The 21,681-nt window shown below is 39.9% G+C and overlaps 1 protein-coding gene across 5 annotated transcripts in view; it reads left to right on the top strand.

The window, feature by feature from the left end:
* The window catches only part of LOC119798722 (echinoderm microtubule-associated protein-like 6), an 84,771-nt gene that overhangs the window by 22,354 nt on the left and 40,736 nt on the right, over nucleotides 1-21,681 (top strand). For all 5 annotated transcript variants that reach the window (XM_038308300.1, XM_038308298.1, XM_038308299.1 and 2 more), the window contains exons 3-14: nucleotides 4,379-4,477; nucleotides 4,553-4,621; nucleotides 6,585-6,770; nucleotides 6,950-7,085; nucleotides 11,317-11,390; nucleotides 12,812-12,939; nucleotides 16,101-16,238; nucleotides 16,322-16,463; nucleotides 16,738-16,852; nucleotides 17,080-17,292; nucleotides 17,368-17,535; nucleotides 21,317-21,423. In XM_038308300.1, coding sequence (XP_038164228.1) covers nucleotides 4,379-4,477; nucleotides 4,553-4,621; nucleotides 6,585-6,770; nucleotides 6,950-7,085; nucleotides 11,317-11,390; nucleotides 12,812-12,939; nucleotides 16,101-16,238; nucleotides 16,322-16,463; nucleotides 16,738-16,852; nucleotides 17,080-17,292; nucleotides 17,368-17,535; nucleotides 21,317-21,423 — 1,575 coding nt within the window. The remainder of the gene's footprint in view (nucleotides 1-4,378; nucleotides 4,478-4,552; nucleotides 4,622-6,584; nucleotides 6,771-6,949; nucleotides 7,086-11,316; nucleotides 11,391-12,811; nucleotides 12,940-16,100; nucleotides 16,239-16,321; nucleotides 16,464-16,737; nucleotides 16,853-17,079; nucleotides 17,293-17,367; nucleotides 17,536-21,316; nucleotides 21,424-21,681) is intronic.

The raw sequence follows: 21,681 nt of genomic DNA, 5'->3' as shown, positions 1-21,681 counted from the left end.
CAAAGCGCAACTACATTAAGAAAATTGCAACTACATAAAGCAAAGCGCAACTACATTAAGGAAATCGCAACTACATAAAGCAAAGCGCAACTACATTAAGGAAATCGCAACTACATAAAGCAAAGCGCAACTACATTAAGGAAATTTCAACTACATAAAGCAAAGCGTAGCTACATTAAGGAAATCGCAACTACATAAAACAAAGCGCAACTACATTAAGGAAATCGCAACTACATAAAGCAAAGCGCAACTACATTAAGGAAATCGCAACTACATAAAGCAAAGCGCAACTACATTAAGGAAATTTCAACTACATAAAGCAAAGCGCAACCACATTAGGGAAATCGCAACTACATAAAGCAAAGCCCAACTACATTAAGGAAATCGCAACTACATAAAGCAAAGCGCAACTACATTAAGGAAATTACAACTACATAAAGCAAATCGCAACTACATTAAGGAAATCGCAACTACATAAAGCAAAGCGCAACTACATTAAGGAAATCGCAACTACATAAAGCAAAGCGCAACTACATTAAGGAAATCGCAACTACATAAAGCAAAGCGCAACTACATTAAGGAAATCGCAACTACATAAAGCAAAGCGCAACTACATTAAGGAAATTTCAACTACATAAAGCAAAGCGCAACTACATTAAGGAAATCGCAACTACATAAAGCAAAGCGCAACTACATTAAGGAAATCGCAACTACATAAAGCAAAGCGCAACTACATTAAGGAAATCGCAACTACATAAAGCAAAGCGCAACTACATTAAGGAAATTTCAACTACATAAAGCAAAGCGCAACTACATTAAGGAAATCGCAACTACATAAAGCAAAGCGCAACTACGTTAAGGAAATCGCAACTACATAAAGCAAAGAGCAACTACATTAAGAAAAACAAAACTACATAAAGCAAAACGCAACTACATTAAAGAAATCGCAACTACATAAAGCTAAGCGCAATTACATTAAGGAAATTACAACTACATAAAGCAAAGCGCAACTACATTAAGGAAATCGCAACTACATAAAGCAAAGCGCAACTACATTAAGGAAATCGCAACTACATAAAGCAAAGCGCAACTACATTAAGGAAATCGCAACTACATAAAGCAAAGCGCAACTACATTAAGGAAATCGCAACTACATAAAGCAAAGCGCAACTACATTAAGGAAATCGCAACTACATAAAGCAAAGCGCAACTACATTAAGGAAATTTCAACTACATAAAGCAAAGCGCAACTACATTAGGGAAATCGCAACTACATAAAGCAAAGCGCAACTACATTAAGGAAATCGCAACTACATAAAGCAAAGCGCAACTACATTAAGGAAATTACAACTACATAAAGCAAATCGCAACTACATTAAGGAAATCGCAACTACATAAAGCAAAGCGCAACTACATTAAGGAAATCGCAACTACATAAAGCAAAGCGCAACTACATTAAGGAAATCGCAACTACATAAAGCAAAGCGCAACTACATTAAGGAAATCGCAACTACATAAAGCAAAGCGCAACTACATTAAGGAAATTTCAACTACATAAAGCAAAGCGCAACTACATTAAGGAAATCGCAACTACATAAAGCAAAGCGCAACTACATTAAGGAAATCGCAACTACATAAAGCAAAGCGCAACTACATTAAGGAAATCGCAACTACATAAAGCAAAGCGCAACTACATTAAGGAAATTTCAACTACATAAAGCAAAGCGCAACTACATTAAGGAAATCGCAACTACATAAAGCAAAGCGCAACTACGTTAAGGAAATCGCAACTACATAAAGCAAAGCGCAACTACATTAAGAAAAACAAATCTACATAAAGCAAAACGCAACTACATTAAAGAAATCGCAACTACATAAAGCTAAGCGCAATTACATTAAGGAAATCGCAACTACATAAAGCAAAGCGCAACTACATTAAGAAAATTGCAACTACATAAAGCAAAGCGCAACTACATTAAGGAAATCGCAACTACATAAAGCAAAGCGCAACTACATTAAGGAAATCGCAACTACATAAAGCAAAGCGCAACTACATTAAGGAAATTTCAACTACATAAAGCAAAGCGTAGCTACATTAAGGAAATCGCAACTACATAAAACAAAGCGCAACTACATTAAGGAAATCGCAACTACATAAAGCAAAGCGCAACTACATTAAGGAAATCGCAACTACATAAAGCAAAGCGCAACTACATTAAGGAAATTTCAACTACATAAAGCAAAGCGCAACTACATTAGGGAAATCGCAACTACATAAAGCAAAGCCCAACTACATTAAGGAAATCGCAACTACATAAAGCAAAGCGCAACTACATTAAGGAAATTACAACTACATAAAGCAAATCGCAACTACATTAAGGAAATCGCAACTACATAAAGCAAAGCGCAACTACATTAAGGAAATCGCAACTACATAAAGCAAAGCGCAACTACATTAAGGAAATCGCAACTACATAAAGCAAAGCGCAACTACATTAAGGAAATCGCAACTACATAAAGCAAAGCGCAACTACATTAAGGAAATTTCAACTACATAAAGCAAAGCGCAACTACATTAAGGAAATCGCAACTACATAAAGCAAAGCGCAACTACATTAAGGAAATCGCAACTACATAAAGCAAAGCGCAACTACATTAAGGAAATCGCAACTACATAAAGCAAAGCGCAACTACATTAAGGAAATTTCAACTACATAAAGCAAAGCGCAACTACATTAAGGAAATCGCAACTACATAAAGCAAAGCGCAACTACGTTAAGGAAATCGCAACTACATAAAGCAAAGAGCAACTACATTAAGAAAAACAAAACTACATAAAGCAAAACGCAACTACATTAAAGAAATCGCAACTACATAAAGCTAAGCGCAATTACATTAAGGAAATCGCAACTACATAAAGCAAAGCGCAACTACATTAAGGAAATTGCAACTACATAAAGCAAAGCGCAACTACATTAAGGAAATCGCAACTACATAAAGCAAAGCGCAACTACATTAAGGAAATCGCAACTACATAAAGCAAAGCGCAACTACATTAAGGAAATTTCAACTACATAAAGCAAAGCGCAGCTACATTAAGGAAATCGCAACTACATAAAGCAAAGCGCAACTACATTAAGGAAATCGCAACTACATAAAGCAAAGCGCAACTACATTAAGGAAATCGCAACTACATTAAGGAAAACACAATTACATTAACCTACCGGAAAAGGTAGGTAACAGCGGGAAACATGAGACATCGCTGATTGGACGACGGCACCGTTTGACCCTTGAACCGGAAGTCATTCTGCCTGCTGCGGCTTTTGAAAACATGGATATTGTCGGCCCCCCAAACATAGCTGCCGTTATCCAGGAATATTTTGAATCAGGACATACGTACGAGGCGATACTGGATATGCTCAAGACTGATCACCAAATTTCAGTTAGTTTGCGTACACTGAAGACACACTTAAAAGAAGCTGGACTGTTCAGACGACGCAACTTCCGGTTCAAGGGTCAAACGGCGCCGTCGTCCAATCAGCGATGTCTCATGTTTCCCACTGGTACCTACCTTTTCCGGTAGGTTAATGTAGTTGCGATTTCCTTAATGTAGTTGCGCTTTGCTTTATGTAGTTGCGATTTCCTTAATGTAATTGCGCTTTTAGATTTGTAGTTGCAGTTTGCACTTCAGGGCCACCGTACATAACAGCTGAAAAGACACTTCCTACATGACCACATCGCAGACAAGCAAATAGACGTCATGTGTCTCACAGAAACATGGCTACAGCCAGGGGTCTATTCAGCCCTTAATGAAGTCTACCCCCCCGGTTACAGCTACCTGGAGAGAGCTCGCAGCAGGGGTCTTGGGGGTGGCCTAGCTGTGATACGCCGACAGGGCTTGGTGCTGACCAACAATCCACTTAATAATAAATCAAAGTTAAGTTTTATCTGTATGATTCATTATTAAGATTCCTGTTTTGGTACCAGAGTGAGGACCAGTTTTCCTCTCTCACCATCTGAACTTTTGCTTCCTTTTTTCACTATCCTTGGGTTTAGGACTATAAGGTATGAATTAAGTTTAGGTTTAGATTGGAGCCTAAACCAAACTTTTGGGTGCGCTCTTGAGGACAATGTTCTCCTGAACCAGAACCAAAGGAACCTGCTGTAGCTCTCACAGCAATACGTCAGAAGGTTAAACTGAAGATCTGATGGAAAGCTGAGATCAACTCTCCCTCTCAGGAGGAGGAGAATCCCTCCTCATCATCATCAGAGTCCTGTTTCCTCCCCTCTGAACCTGAACACAGAAACTGGCAGCTAGTTTCTTTCTGCCTGTGGATTGTTTTCTTTCTCAGAGGAAATATTTCCTGTTTCTTCTCAGAGGTTGGCTTCGGTCGGTTTGGACGCAAAGAACACGGTTTGTATCTGGGAGTGGAAGAAAGGGAAGATCCTGGCCACGGCCACCGGACACTCAGACCGGGTAGGACGCTCTCTTTCTCTTTCCGTTCGTTCTGCACTCTGATCAGACCAACTAACAGCTTCCTAATCTCTGCAGATCTTTGACATCTGCTGGGACCCGTTTCAGCAGAACCGGCTGGTGAGCTGCGGAGTCAAACACATCAAGGTGAACCATGAAGGTTTCTGCTGGTCTGGTTGGTTTGCTTCCTGTCCAACATGCTGACTCTGTGAAGCTAATCTGAGAATTAAAGAGCTCTAGTCACATCAGAGAATGCAGTAATCATCAAAGCTACGGTGGCTCAGAGAGGTCAGAAATGAACCTGAGCTCAGTCGCCTGAATCAGGAGGGGTAGGGAAACCTCAGTGGGGGGGGAGTGTTGGCCTCGCTGGTTAGAGCAGTGCTCTGAAGATGTTGCAAGTACCACACCCTCCGCTATGGGTCCCTGAGCAAAGACCCTTAACCCCCCACTGCTCCCCAAGGGGAGGGGTTAAATGCAGAGTGAATTTCCCCACAGTGGGACAATAAAGAGATTTCCATACATTAGAAACTGACGGACAGTTGAACCTACTGCTCTGCAGGAAAAAGCAAAAATAATTCAAATTGTCTGTAGTTGAAATAGATGATGAAGGAGGTTCTGACAGAACCGACATAACAGGTGGAGTTCAGATTAAACCGACGATAAAGTTTATGCTGGTGAAGATTCTCAGACATCTGGGTCAGAGTCATTCCAAAAAAGTTAAAAATCAATCCACTGGACTTTGTTTCTAGGTTTGAAGACGTTTCTCTTCCATCCAGGAAGCTTTTTCAATCCAAAATGTCAGAAATAGCGTTTAGTTCCACGTTTTATCCAGCAGCCCAACAAAGCCTGGCATTTGCTTCTATTTAAAATGAATGAATTGTAGATTTACGTGTTCATTGAATTAGCGTTCCTTGATGAGAACAAGGTTTAAATGAGGATAATGTGATGCTTTTTATTATAGCCAGGTGGTTTGAGAGGGGCGTGCACTGCAAAAACGATATAGAAATAAGTAAAAATTTCTTAAATTTAGTGTATTTAACCTTAATTTCAGTAGGTAAACAAGATGATCTGCCAATGGAATGAGTATTTTTACTCATTCCATTGATAATTAGATAATATGCACTTGAAATAAGACAATGCAATTGTTTTTTCTTATTTTAAATGTAAATTGTCTTGTTCCATTGGCAAATTATCTCAATTACCTCCTCAATCCAAGACAAAATGCACTTATTTTAAGAAAAAATGACTTATTAAGATTTACATTTTTTGCAATGTGAAGGAAGCCATCTATGTTAGGAAAGAAAAACCTTAAACAGATTCCCTCTGTTTAAGGTTTCACACTGCAAAAACAATCTAAAAATGAGTAAAAATGTCTCAAATTAAGTCAATTTAACCCTTAATTTGAACAGGTAAAGATGACTTGAGTATTTTTACCCTTAAAATAAGATCATTAGATAATATGCACTTGATATAAGACAACATAATTGCTTTTTTCGTATTTTAAGTATTAATTGTCTTGTTCTATTGGCAAAGTATTTAATTTACCTCCTTAATTCAAGAAAATATACACTTATTTTAAGAAAAAAATGACTTATTGAGATTCAAATTTTTGCAGTGCAGATTTCAGCTTTCAAAAACCTCCAATGCAGCGATAGAGTCGATTCCTTCCCGCTATCATTGCAGCTCCAACCCCTTTACAGGAGAACAGAAGACCTCACCTGTTCATCCAGGCCAACTATTCCCTCTAACGACCCCCCTTTCAGAGACATAGACAGGTATGGGGCATTGCAGGCTAACAAAGAAGCCAAACGACCCCCATTCCAAAGGGGGGACCCGTTCATCCGTTTCAACCAGGCTTTGTTGGGCTGCTGGATAAAACCTGGAACTAAACGCTATTTCTGACATTTGGAATTGAAAAATCTTCCTGGATGGAAGAGAAACGTCTTCAAACTTGGAAACAAAGTCCAGCGGATTGATTTTAACTTTTTTGGAAAGAGGATCAGGTTCCACTGGGTTTGATTAGATGAACAGGACTTCTACAGGTTCCTGAAAGGATCCAGTTGGTGGACGTTGGGAACCAGTTGATTCTGTTGCCTCCTTCTGGTTGCAGTTCTGGTCCCTCTGTGGAAACGCCCTCAGTCCAAAGAGGGGGATCTTTGGGAAGACGGGCGACTTGCAGACCATCCTGTGCGTGGCGTCGGCTAAAGATGACCTCACGTACTCCGGCACGCTCAACGGAGACGTTTACGTGTGGAAAGGACTGGGCCTGATGCGAACGGTTCAGGCGGCGCATGGGGTGAGCTTCTCGCATCATCACTGGGGCAGAAATCTGAAGCCGCATTCAGGCTCACCTGACAACATGTAGAAGCATCCGTGTCTGATCGTCTGATGGATTATTTGTCTGTTTTAAATGCAATCTGTATTTTTCTGTGCCTCATTTAGCGCCTCTGCTGATTGTTTCCTGTGTCTGTGCAGGCGGGGATCTTCAGCATGTTCTCCTGTGAGGAAGGTTTCGCCACGGGAGGAAGAGACGGCTGCGTCCGTCTTTGGGACGTCGACTTCAAACCGATCACTAAAATCGACCTGCGGGAGGCGGAGCAGGGATACAAAGGTACAGATCCAAACTAAACTACATTTTATGGTTCCCTCATCATAATGCAGCCACTACTGTACCATAGTGGTATGCTTTCATAAGATTAACTGCTGCCCTCAGAATCCTTTAGTTCATGTTGTTTAACTTATCTCTTTTATTTCAAGTAAAAGCACTGGGAAAATGATATATAATTGAGCGAAAATGTCTTAGATTAAGTGTATTTTCCTTAATTTGAGAAGGTAAATGAGAATATTTGCCAATGGAATGAGTATTTTTACTCTTAAAATAAGGTAATTACCGTAATTTTCAGACTATAAGCCGCGACTTTTTCCCCCATTTTTCGACCTTGCGGCTTATATAACAATGCGGCTTATCTATGACTTTTACAGCTAACGGCCACTAGGGTAATACCTACATCTATGGATTTTACCATCCACCATGTTGATGTCACATTTGCTTCGACACACAAGTACGGTAGCCTCGCGCGCGGGAATGCCGAGGTCCTCCGGAAGCAGACTTCTACCGCAAGTGGTACGAGACAGAACGACAGCGAGAAAGACGGACATTAAACATAAAAAACCTGCGGCTTATAGTCCGGTGCTCCTTGTATATGTACAAATCATGCATTTTAGCTTCTGCGGCTTATATTCAGGTGCGGCTAATAGTCCGAAAATTATGGTAGATAATATGCACTTGAAATAAGACAATACAATTGTTTTCTTATTTTAAATGTAAATTGTCTTGTTCCGTTGGCAAAATGTCTCTTTTACCTCCTCAATCCAAGAACAGAAGCACTTATTTTAAGAAAAAATGACTTACCTACATTTGGATATTTTTCCAGTGAGTCCTAAAGATTGGTCCAGTTCATCTAGAGGCTCGGTTTAAAGGTTTCTACCTGGATTGAACTGAATCTCTTATTCTAGGCGGAGACCTTTAAGGCTCCTAATGAGAGCTCTGGCATTTCTGTCTGAATGTCCTCCATCACACATCGGCTGGATGTTTTCAACATTCTGTCTTAATCTCTGAACTCTATAAGGTTTCCAGGACAAAGAGTAGAAAAGGAAAAAGGCCATTTTACTGAAGAAGCCTTTATCTGCTGATGTTTTGGTTTCATCTTTTCAGAACTCAGCATCTGAAATGTCTCCTCATTATTCTTCCCTTCCTGTCTTTAGCCAAAATGTCTCTCCCCTTGAAGAAGGATGTTTGTACTTTGTTTATTTATATAAAATCAGATGAAAACATCAGAAAAGTCCACATGTTTCGGTTTCAAGCTATTATCAATCATCAGGAAAGAGTTTAGGACCTGATGTGGTTTGGTCAGTTGGTGTTAAAACCTCGTAACAGCCACCTCATTTTGGGAAATTCTCGCTTACTTTGCATACCCAAATGGAAAATCTCATTGTACTACATTTGTTCTACATCATGTCAACCACAAATGCAGAAAATTTCAGACCTCTGCCTACAACAGTTCCAGAGCTGTGGGGCTTTGAACTTTAGGTGTTACCAGCATCTCCACATCTCCAATGTCAGTGTCTAATTTCACTTGCTCCTCTTCTCCTGTTAATACGGTAAAGCCCTGGGGAGCGTCCGGCTCCAGGCTGCGCGTGATCCAAATGAGCCAATGAGCTGTCAGTCTGGGTTGCTGCTGCTGCTACTTTTAGACACAGCAGGCAAACCTGTGGCAAGCCGGGCGATGGGAAAGAAGGAGAAGACCATGAGAAAAAGAGAGCAGAGAAAGTGTGGACTGCTGGAAGAACTGCGGTGAACTGGTGAAAGAAAAGTGAAATGGCGTGCTCAAAGATGACCCTGCACATTTAGAGGATGTTTGGCTCAACCTGCTGCTGTGAAGCAGGATTCTCCACCATGAACAGAATCAACAATAAATCTGGATCCAGGCTCAAAATGAGCTCCTTGATATGTGCTTGAGAATGGCTTAGTCTCCGGTTAAACCCAGGTTTAAAGCCTTGCAGGGCAGCCTAAAGCCCACTGCCAACATTAAGACAGAAAAAAGAAAGAAAATAACAAACCATCAGTTCAGGGGTTTGAGAAAATATGGGAATCAGGAAATTATCTATAAACCAAACTGAATGATTGTTGTTCTCTACTTAAAAACAATTTAGATTTCAAAATGGGAAAAAAAATCTTTTTTTTATTTATTAAGTGTATAACATGGATGCATAAAACCCTCATTTTATTTCAGTGTTAAATTCTGTTTAAAGTAACTGATAATAATTGAAAATGTCTCTGGACCTTTACTGGTTGTTGATTTTATTTATTCAGACCCGCTGATTTTTAAATGGTTACTTAATGATCTGTGACTTCAGCGTTTCTTTTCTCACTGAAGGTTTGAACTTCCAGATGGTCTGAATGGGAAATGGACAAAACTTTGCATAATGAGTCCAACACTGGAAAATGATCTAGAAATGAGAAAAGATTTCTTAAATTAAGTGTATTTACCCTTAATTTGAGGAGGTAAATTAGATAGTTTGCCAATGGAATGAGTATTTTTCCTCTTAAAATTAGATAATTAGATAATATGCACTTGAAATAAGACAATGCAATGATGTTTTCTTATTTTAAGTGTATGTTGTCTTGTTCCATTGGCAAAATGTCTCTTTTACCTCCTCAATCCAAGAAAAATTCACAAATTTAAGAAAAATTACTTATCTAGATTTAGGATTTTTTCCAGTGTAAATGAGATAATTTACCTGTTTGAAGTCACGTCTGGAGGAAATTAATTACTGTTTAAATTACAATTTATATCCTCAAAACTGGAAATAAAAAGTTTCATTTGTTTTCGAAGAATTTTCTAAAAATAAATAATGAAATGCGGCGCACTTATCGAAACAGGCGCAGATCTGATGAGCAGCCATGTTTGTGTTAGAAACGTCTCCCTGGACGTCCGTCCACCATTATAAGCTCAGAGCTCCAGACTTTACACTGGAAAAAATCGAAATCTAGATCAGTAATTTTTCCTTAAAATAAGTGCATTTGTTCTTGGATTGAGGAGGTAAAAGAGACATTTTGCCAATGGAACAAGATGATTTACACCTAAAATAACAAAAAAACTATTGCATTGTCTTATTTCAAGTGCATATTCTCTAATTATCTTATTTTAAGATTAAAATACTAATTCCATTGGCAAACTATCTTATTTACTTACTTAGAATAAGGATAAATACACTTAATTTAAGACATTTTTACTCTTTTCTAGATTGTTTTTGCAGTGTAAAGCTGCTGCACTGGAAAAACGATCTAGAAATAACTAAAAATTCTTACATTAAGTGTATTTACCCTTAATTTAAATAGATTAATGAGGTAGTTTGCCAATGGAATTAGTACTTTTATTCTTAAAATAAGACAATGAAATTGTGTTTTCTTATTTTAAGTGTAAATTGTTTTGTTCCATTGGCAAAATGTCTCTTTTACCTCAATGCCAGAACAAATGCACTTATTTTAAGAAAAAATTACTTATTTAGATTTCCGTTTTTTGCAGTGTGACTGAACCACCATGAAAATAAATGATTTATCAACTGAAATGAGGCACAGCTGATAGTTTTTATCTCCTGCTGCTGGTTTGACCTTTTCTGATTTATCCTAACCAAATTTTTGTCTTATTTTAGGTGTTTGTTTTTGTCCTAATCGTTTAAACATTTAATCTTTTCACTCACTTCTTCCTTCTTTTCTGATTAAAAACAAGCATAGCTGAATGTTGATTTATTTCTATCTTCCAATATATTCTGAAAGTAAAACTTATCCATTTAAAGATCGATAAATTAAATCAGAATATTACAGCAGACCAATAAAAAGAACCATAATCAATGTGGACACACTGTAAAGATTAACGCAAAATAAATTTCTTAGCTTAAGTGTATTAAGCCTTAATTAAGTAGGTACAGTAAATATCTGCCAATGGAATACTGGCAAATCATTATTTCAGTATTTTTACTCTTAAAATAAGATAATTGGATAATATACTTTCAAAATAAGAGATTATAGTTGTTTTATTCTTTTTTTAAATGTAAATTGTCTCGTTCCATTTGCAAAGTGTCTCACTAACATCCTCAGTTCAAGAAGAAATGCACTTAATTGAAGAAAAAATCTTCCAGTTCTTCTGTTCAGAAGCTTTAATGGATGATGGATCTGGACAGAAATTCTCCATGAAGTTCTGACTCTGAACGATAAACCTCAGCAGCAGATCATAGTGGAAAGTTGTTTTTTTTATGTCTTTTGCTTTGGTTTCTTCCAGGTCTGTCGATCCGAAGCGTCTGCTGGCGCGCCGACAGGATCCTGGCAGGAACTCAGGACAGTGAGATCTTTGAGGTGAGGAGGAAACCGTAACTTTAGCTTTGGTTCATCAAAGCTGCTCCAGCTCCACGTCTGAATAAACTCTTTTTATTGATTAGAGGTTTATTTTTAGTGACCGTTGAGGAGAACTAATTTAGAATTTAATTTTAGCTTCACAATAAACTTTTAAAACTTTCAGATCCTGCAGATGATTGATTTGTTCAAAACATGGAATATTTTCAGTTTTTTACTGAAACCATCCAGCAGCGGAGGACGACTGGTCACACTGGAAACATGTAAATCTAAATAAGTCACATTTTCTTAAAATAAGTGGAGTTTTTCTTGAGTTGAGGGGAAGAGTGAATCTCTTTGCCAATGAAACAAGACTATTTACATTTAAAATAAGAAAAAAAATAATTACATTATCTTATTTTAAGAGTAAAAATACTCATTCCGTTGGCAGATCATCTTATTTTCCTACTCAAATTAAAGGTAAATATACTTTATTTAAGACATTTTTACTTGTTTCTGGATCGTTTTTGCAGTGCATTCATCGCACTGGAAAAACAACCTAGAAATAAGTAAAAATTTCTTAAATTAACTGTATTTGTCCTTAATTTGATTAGCTAAAGGAGATAGTTTGCCAATAGAATCAGCATTTTTACTCTTACAAACAGATAATTAGATAAAATGCACTTGAAATAAAACAATGTAATTGTGTTTTCTTATTTTAAATGTAAATTGTCTTGTTCCATTGGCAAAATGTCTCTTTTACCTCCTCAATCCAAGAACAAATGCACTTATTTTAAGAGAAAAATTACTTAAGTAGATTTAGATTTTTTTCAGTGCGGGTTCCTGTTTATTCTACAGCGGATGAAGTAAAACAAGCTGCAAAATAAAATAAAATTTTATTTAAACAGATTTAAATAAATGGGGATGAGTTTGGAGGAAGGATTATAAAATATCTGCTTGTGTTTCAATTATTGCTCAAAAGTCCTTCAATTAAATGGATTTCCCTCCTATAGTGGAAAAATGATCTATGATTGAGCAAAAATGCCTTAGATTAAGTCTATTTCCCTTAATTTGAGTACGTAAATGAGATTATTAGCCAATTAAATTAGTTTTAAATGTATATTTTCTTGTTCCAATGGTAACATGTCTCTCTTACCTCCTCAATTCAAGAACAAATGCACTTATTTTTAAGAAAAAATTACTAATCTAGATTTAGATTTTTTCCAGCGTATTGCTTTCAGAAAAGTAAAATCCAATAATTTAAGCTGTTGAGCAGCCTGGATGTTTAACATCTCCACATATTTCCTAAACCTTCCTTTCATTAAACTGGCAAATTGATAAAATGCATAAAATCTCTAATTTTAAAGGTGTTTGATGTCTATTAAGTCCTTAGTTTTATTAGGTTCTGTGTATTTTCCGCCACCTGTGAGTTGTGTTGTGTTCAGGTGATGGTGCGAGAGCGCGACAAGCCGCTGCTCATCATGCAGGGTCACAGTGAGGGAGAACTCTGGGCGCTGGATGTTCATCCCAAAAAGCCTCTGGCTGTGACCGGCAGCGACGACCGCTCCGTCAGGTGGGTCCAGGAAGGCTTCCTTTAAACGGGGAGCTGCCTGCTGCACCACAGCTACACTCTGGACACAGTGTTAGACTTTGAATAACACAAGAAATAAAAATAAAAACTGTAGGGAAAGATCTTCAGCATGAAAATAAAACACTGAGCTGTAATTCAGATGATCTTACTGTCAGAATCCCACTCTGAGCTGCAGGCAGAGCGTCTGCACCAAGTAATCAGTGAGATAAAAACTTAAAAAGCAGGAGTGTAACCGGCTGCAAGGGAGCATTTTAACAGCTCAGTGAAACTGAAGAGCCCTGAGCCTAAATCCCCTCAAATGAAAAAAACACAGAGAAGATAACTAATGGCCTGGAGGGGTGACAAAACAGGTCTGCAACACAGAAAGAGGATTAAAATGTGCTACATGTTTATTCTAGTTTATTTATTTACAGATCTTGCAAATGTTTTCTGAAACCTATCTTCTCCAAAAAAGTTTTTTTTTTAAATCTACTGGACTTTGTTTCCCAGTTTGAAGACGTTTCTCTTCCATCCAGGAAGATTTTTCAGTTCAAAATGTCAGAAATAGCGTTTAGTTCCAGGTTTTATCCAGCAGCCCAACAAAGCCTGGTTTTAGTTTAGAAAACATGCAAATAGAAACGAATGAACGGGTCCCCCCCTTTGGAATGGGGGTCGTTTGGCTTCTTTGTTAGCCTGCAATGCCCCATACCTGTCTATGCCTCTGAAAGGGGGGTCGTTAGAGGGAATAGTTGGCCTGGCTGAACAGGTGAGGTCTTCTGTTCTCCTGTAAAGGGGTTGGAGCTGCGATGATAGCGAAAAGGAATCAACTCTATCGCTGCATTGGAGGTTTTTGAGAGTCCACCCCCTCTGTTTAACGTTGCATGGCAAAAACAATCTAGACATAAATAAAATGTTTTTAAATTATGTGTATTTATCATTAATTTGAATAGGTAAATAAGATTATTTGCTAATGGAATAAGTATTTTTACTATTAATATAAGATAATTAGATAATATTCACTTTAAATAGGACAATGAAATTGTTTTTTTCTTATTTTAAATGTAAATTGTCTTGTTCCATTGGCAAAATGTCTCTTTTACCTCCTCAATTAATTATTAAGCTTTTAATTTTTTTGCTCTGTGGTTTTTCTTTCTTAATATAGATGGCTTCCTTCACACCCCTCTCGAACCACTGTCTTCTTTGAGTATCTATATAATAAAAAGCATCACATTATCCTCATTTAAACCTTATTCGCATTAAGGAAAGCTGGTCTTAGGCAACTAATTCAATGAACACGTAAAGCTACAATAAGTTCATTTTATTTAAGAAAAAAAAAATCTGAAATGGTAATCATGCAAACAATTAGAGATATCAGGATTCAATATAACTATTAGCTATTTTAGATATCCAATATATTTAGTTGCTGGTTTCCATTTATCAATAAATGCATCAAATGAAATTTAGCATCTAATGTCTCCATGCTGATGAAATTCATTTAGAAGTAGGTCGCTATAAATTCAATGTTTTAAAGGAGGAATGTGGAAAAAATAAATAAATATATTTTTGTATATTTGTGTTCTTGGATAGTAGATAAAATTTAGGAAAAAATGTAACGTGTACAAATATGTTTGGGTTAGGGATAGGTTTAGGGTTAATCCTACAGAACCTTCTCACCACCTAACCCTAAAAAACCCCTTTAAACTGGGAACAATGGGCTTTTAGTTGCCATGGGAACAGCTCACTGATGCGCGTCTAACCGGGTCAAACAACTCGACCCGCATTAAAACTGCCTCGGCTCTGATTGGCATGCTGTAGGAACACCAGAGCCAGATCGACCCGCTAACGTGATAATGTGAAGGCAATGTACGGACGTCAGCGCACCGCGCCACTCACTTTTGATCTAACGAGTAGAAACGACTCTGTTTACATTCGATAATACGCCCTAGCTTCCTTCCATGTTGGTCTCCATTGTTTACTTTCCTGATTTCTGTCACACTTGCATGTCATCAATATTAACCCAATGTGATGGCATCACCAGACACGCAGCGGCAGGGGGTCAAAGGCCATGAAGCTGCCAGCGAGGGGTTAGACTAGCTTTTTTAGCCAGTAGAAAGCGAGCTAAAGCGGGTAAACTAACATTGGAAAAACTCCTGTTAAAGGAATAGTACACCCAAAACATGATTAGCCTTCATTTTCTACTCACCCCCATGCTGAACAACACTCTGGAGTACTTTTTTGATATCTCAAATGCATCTGGAGATCTGGGAGGCTTCTTGCTGTCTGCTGACATTCAAATAATGGAGGTCTATGGCGCCCGAGGCAGAAAGGTCCATAAAAGTCCACAAAAAACGTGTCAATATTCCTCCATACTGCTCGTCCAATGTATTCCAAGTGTCCTGAGTGGGTAGCGTCCATAATTTACTCGAAAAGAAGTCATTTAGAATGTTTTTAGAGCATAAATGCGCTGAATGCGCACTTTCATCTGGTTTGGTCTGCCGCGGTTTCCGTAGCGTCATGAACGCGCATTGGCGCGCTTTCAGGAAATCTTATACACTACTGTTTATGCTCTAAAAACGTTCTAAATGACTTCGTTTCGAGTAAATTCTGGATGCTACCCACTCAGGACACTTGGAATACATTGGACGAGCAGTATGGAGGAATATTGACACGTTTTTTGTGGACTTTTATGGACCTTTCTGCCTCGGGCGCCATAGACCTCCATTATTTGAATGTCAGCAGACAGCAAGAAGCCTCCCAGATCTCCAGATGCATTTGAGATATCAAAAAAGTACTCCAGAGTGTTGTTCAGCATGGGGGTGAGTAGAAAATGAAGGCTAATCATGTTTTGGGTGTACTATTCCTTTAATGCGCCATTTGCATTTGAAACGATGCGTCAGGATGAGGTCTAAAGTAAACAAACATCTCCCACCTCTGCCTGTGATCATCAACATAGAGAGAGGTTTTAAAGAAAAGATCATTTTATTTGTCTTTCAGAGCAGCTTCTGTTTCAGAACCATGGACAGTTACACCTACATGACATTTTCACAGCCTTCATTTTTTCTCTTTTGAAAAAGAACCATGTTAACTAAAGTACAATGCAAAGTGATTATTTTTTGGCTGAGGGGGTAAAGCTCCAGACCTTCATGAATCTGTGTCGCCGTCAGATTGTGGAGTCTGGTCGACCATGCCCTCATCGCCCGCTGCAACATGGAGGAGGCGGTCCGCAGCGTGGCGTTCAGCCTGGACGGATCCCAGCTGGCTCTGGGTATGAAGGACGGATCCTTCACCGTCCTGAGAGTCAGGTATGGAAGACACTGACAGATCGGACCACAACCTGGCAGAAATGTTCTCTCTGTGAGGTAAACTGGATGTTCTTACCCCTCAGAGACATGACGGAGGTCGTCCATATCAAGGACAGGAAGGAGGTGATCCATGAGATGAAGTTCTCTCCAGATGGATCGTATCTTGCTGTCGGCTCCAATGATGGACTGGTGGATATCTACGCAGTCGCTCAGAGATACAAGAAGGTTCGGGATGAATCACAGGAACTGAGATGATTACAATTAAATCTAAAACTACTTTACAAGACAGACAAATCAGATAAATGAACAGAAATGTATAATCAGATCAGTCCAGCCTCATAAACATTAGAAATCCAGGCCATACTTTTCAATTTGATCCTAGTTACATGACGATAAAGGAACTTTTAGTTCATTTTACTAAATGTAAAAAAAAATAAAAAACATTTCCATTATTAGGTAATATTAGCTTTGCAGCAGTAATTTCTCTGACTGGTCACAGGTGGGAGAATGCAGTAAGTCCAGCAGCTTCATCACACACCTGGACTGGTCTGTGGACGGTAAAATCCTGCAGAGCAACGACGGAGCAGGAAAGCGCCTCTTCTACTGGATGCCCAGTGAGTCCAGACCGCAATAGGTTCATAGAGACCCGAGTGTAAAACTGAACTCCTTTAAACATCAGCACCTGACCAAACCTGCAGTGACTGAGGCTGCGTTTAAGACATTCAGTTTTTATCTGCTGGGTTCCTGGTTTTATTCACGGTTTATTCCATTATTCTTCTACTGACTTTAACAATCAGTAATTTGCAGTGTAAAGGAAATTGATCCGTTTTTCCTCCTGCAGTGGGGAAACCGATCATTAACAAAGAGGAGGTGAAAGGTCAGCGCTGGGCCTCGTGGAGCAGCGTCCTGGGGTCTGAGGTCAGCGGAATTTGGCCAAAATACTCAGACTCCATCACGATTAACGCCGTGGACGCCAACCTGAGCGCTGCTGTGCTAGTCACAGGAGATGACCTCGGTCTGGTGAAACTCTACCGCTTTCCATGCCTCCGGAAAGGTCTCTGCTCTTTTCCCTGCAGCTTCCGGGTTTATCTTGGTTCATTTTTATTAATTCCTACTGTTGCCCCAAAAGGAGCCAAATTCAAGAAGTACATCGGTCACTCGGCCCACGTCACCAACGTCCGCTGGTCCAACGATCTGCAGTGTGTCCTCACCACAGGAGGAGCCGACCACGCCCTCTTCCAGTGGAGGTTTCTACCTGAGGAGGTGATGAATGGAGGCCTGGATCTAAATATACAAGGTAGGACAAGAATACCAGAATACGCTTAAGTAAGGATTGCTTTTGATTATTCTCTACTTTCTTTTGTACTTTCATAGCATCCAAGGTTTAAATTCAGTAAATGTTTAGAAAATGTTTAGAAAAAGATTTTCATTGCATATTTTCTAGTATTAGTTACATTTATACTTTGATATTTTTAATGTCAAGTCATCAATTAATGCTTCCAAAATTGTTTTCAGGCAAATTTCAGTAAATTATATTCCTCTCAGTAGCAACACATCTTAGATGATGACATTATGAACTTCATGTGTTGGTGGAGATTCTCAGTCATCAATCATTCCAAAAACAAAACAAAAAAAACCCACTGAACTTTGTTTCCAAGTTTGAAGACGTTTCCCTTCCCATCCAGGAAGCTTTTTTAATTAAATATGTCTGGATTAGCGCTAAGTTCCAGGCTATTATAGGGTAGCCCAACAAAAGCCTTGTAATGGCTTAGAAAACATGCAAATTGAAAGTGGAAAACCAGCAACACGCCTTAATAATGGGAGTCGTTGAGGTTGTTATTGGCCTGCAATACCAGATACTGGTCCATTCCTCTGAAAAGGCGGTCTTTAAGAGTCATTGTTGCTCTGGCTGACTTGGCGAGATATTTTGTTCCCCTGCATAGAGATGGTATTGGGAAGGAATCGGATGGTATTGGGAAGGAATCGACTCTATTGCTGCATTGTAGGTTTTTGAAAGCTTAAATCTGAGCCCCCCCCCATTTAAGGTTGGTTTTTCTTAACATAGATGGCTTCCTTCACGCTCCTCTCAAACCACCTGTCTTCTTTGTCCAAAATGTGAACATTCTGGTCCTCCAAAGAATGTCCTTTGTCCATCAGCTGTAGATGTGCTGCAGAGTCTTGTCCAGAGGAGGGCGCTCTTCTGTGTTGGGCCTTGCGTCTGTGGAGAGGTTGTATGGTTTTCTCCAACATTAAGATCAGAGCATTCCTCACTGCATTGACCTGCAGACACTCTGCTCAGATTAGGTCTTTAGGATGAACTAGTCTCTGTTTCAGGGTCTGTTTGGTTTGAAATGTTCTGGCATTTTATGTTTGGAGAAAATTATCTTGAATTTTTCAGAGACTCCAGCAACATGATGGCATGGAGATGTTTTTGTGTTTAATCTTCTCAGCGTTTTGTTCTGCTGCATATCTTTTGGATTTCCTTTCTGACTTGACAAACAGCCAGTTTGGGTCTCTGGAGGTTTGGAGAGCATCTTTGATGGTTTTCTGTTCTTTGTGCTTCCCTTCGGTTTTAGTAGGGACATGCTCGGCCCACTGTTGTAAGGTTCTGATTACTGAAAGTTTGTGTTCCAGTGGGTGGTGTGAGTCAAAAAGAAGATACTGGTCTGTGTGAGTGGATTTTCAATACACTTCAATGTTGAGGTTTCCATCTCCTTCCATGTTCACCAAACAGTCCAGAAAAGCTAGCTTGTTGTTGTTGGCATCCTCTCTGGTCAATCGAGTTGATGCGCCTTGTAAAGCTTCCACTTAATGTGTTTGTTGTGGTTCAACCCAGGCAGAATGTGTGGTAGCTCCAAACGGTAGAATTCAGAAAGAAGAACCCTGGAAATTCATCCAATTTTGTCCTCTGGAGGGGGGGAAACATTTATTGATAAATCAAATCGTCTAAAACTTTACAAATCCAGCATCTTCACCACAGACATTCTCTGCACGAAAGGATGTTCTGTTGTAGTCTTACTGAAATGTATATGTGCTAGCCAATGCTAGCCAATGCTGGCCAATGCTGGCCAATGCTAACCAATGCTTGCCAATGCTAGCCAATGCTGGCCAATGCTTGCCAATGCTAGCCTATGCTAGCCAATGCTTGCCAATGCTAGCCAATGCTGGCCAATGCTAGCCAATGCTAGACAATGCTGGCCAATGCTAGCCAATGCTACCCAATGCTAGACAATGCTGGCCAATGCTAGCCAATGCTAGCCAATGCTGGCCAATGCTGGCCAATGCTAGCCAATGCTAGCCAATGCTGGCCAATGCCGGCCAATGCTACCCAATGCTAGACAATGCTGGCCAATGCTAGCCAATGCTACCCAATGCTAGACAATGCTGGCCAATGCTAGACAATGCTGGCCAATGCTAGCCAATGCTACCCAATGCTAGACAATGCTGGCCAATGCTAGCCAATGCTAGCCAATGCTAGCCAATGCTTGCTAATGCTTGCCAATGCTAGCAAATGCTAGCCAATGCTAGCCAATGCTTGCCAATGCTAGCCAATGCTAGACAATGCTAGCCAATGCTAGCAAATGCTTGCTAATGCTTGCCAATGCTAGCAAATGCTAGCCAATGCTAGCCAATGCTAGCCAATGCTAGCCAATGCTAGCCAATGCTTGCTAATGCTTGCCAATGCTAGCAAATGCTAGCCAATGCTAGCCAATGCTTGCCAATGCTAGCCAATGCTAGCCAATGCTAGCAAATGCTTGCCAATGCTAGCAAATGCTAGCCAATGCTAGCCAATGCTTGCCAATGCTAGCCAATGCTAGCCAATGCTAGCCAATGCTGGCCAATGCTGGCCTATGCTAGCCAATGCTGACCAATGCTGGCCAATGCTAGACAATGCTAGCCAATGCTAGCCAATGCTTGCCAATGCTAGCCAATGCTAGCCAATGTTAGCCAATGCTAGACAATGCTAGCCAATGCTAGCCAATGCTAGCCAATGCTAGACAATGCTAGCCAATGCTGGCCAATGCTGGCCAATGCTAGCCAATGCTGGCCAATGCTGGCCAATGCTAGACAATGCTAGCCAATGCTGGCCAATGCTGGCCAATGCTAGCCAATGCTGACCAATGCTGGCCAATGCTGGCCAATACTGGCCAATGCTAGCCAATGCTAGCCAATGCTAGACAATGCTGGCCAATGCTGGCCAATGCTGGCCAATGCTAGCCAATGCTAGACAATGCTAGCCAATGCTTGCCAATGCTAGCCAATGCTAGACAATGCTAGCCAATGCTGGCCAATGCTGGCCAATGCTGGCCAATGCTGGCCAATGCTAGCCAATGCTAGACAATGCTAGCCAATGCTGGCCAATGCTGGCCAATGCTAGCCAATGCTGACCAATTCTGGCCAATGCTGGCCAATGCTAGCCAATGCTAGCCAATGCTGGCCAATGCTAGCCAATGCTAGCCAATGCTAGCCAATGCTGGCCAATGCTAGCCAATGCTGGCCATTATTAGCAAATGCTGGTCAATGCTAGCCAATGCTAGCCAATGCTGGCCAATGCTAGCCAATGCTAGCCAATGCTAGCCAATGCTGGCCAATGCTGGCCAATGCTAGCCAATGCTAGCCAATGCTGGCCAATGCTCTGCTCTTGGCTCTGACACCTAAACAGGAAAAAGATGTTTTCTGTTTTTCTGTTGGCTTATAAACTGAGTACATGCAAATTAGCAATTAAGAATCTTGTTTCTTAATTGTACGTGACCTCCAGCATGTATTGTTTCTGTGTGTTCGGGTTCAAACACCCTGCCCACTGTATTTTCTGTGTTGCAAAGTATAAGGCCTTTTACTGAGCCACGAATAAGGCTATATACCACGGCAGGACAATTGCTTCTGCAAATGCAGCAACGCTCTGGTTAGGTTGTAATAAACTTTAATACTTTGAGTTCATTTTTTTCTGTGCATTAAAAAATATAAAGATGCTTTTCTGTCCAAACAGATAAACAGCCGGATCAACAAACCTCCATCAAAGACGTTAGTCAGCTACGTCCTTAACTTTCACCATCGTTCTTTGTGTGTCTCGTCTTTAGAGGGTCATGGAGACTCCAATAGTGAGGAGTCAGACAGTGATGTCTCTGACGTCCCGGAGCTGGACTCTGACATCGAGCAGGAGACACAGATCAACTACGAGCGACAGGTAACTGGATTTTTCCTGGATGGTTTCTGTTTCCATGGGTCTGCAGGGTTCTGGAAAACACGCCTTATCTGCACGAAGCAGCTGCTGCCTGCCAGGCATCCCGTCGCTGCAGCCAATGTTGCATCAATAAGCTGGAGGTTCGGATCGGAGGTTAGCGCTTTCTATTTAATCAGAAACAGGCAGAAATAATGAACTTTTATTGATTCATTTTCTCCTAGTTTGATACTCTCTCCTATCAAGTCACTCTAATTGTTCTGC

The sequence above is a fragment of the Cyprinodon tularosa genome, unplaced genomic scaffold (assembly GCF_016077235.1).
Source record: "Cyprinodon tularosa strain WSP-4 unplaced genomic scaffold, ASM1607723v1 ctg634, whole genome shotgun sequence".
In the NCBI taxonomy this organism is placed as follows: domain Eukaryota; kingdom Metazoa; phylum Chordata; class Actinopteri; order Cyprinodontiformes; family Cyprinodontidae; genus Cyprinodon; species Cyprinodon tularosa.
The sequence above is the reverse complement of the archived record's forward strand: the minus strand, read 5'-3'. Positions and strand labels throughout refer to the sequence as shown.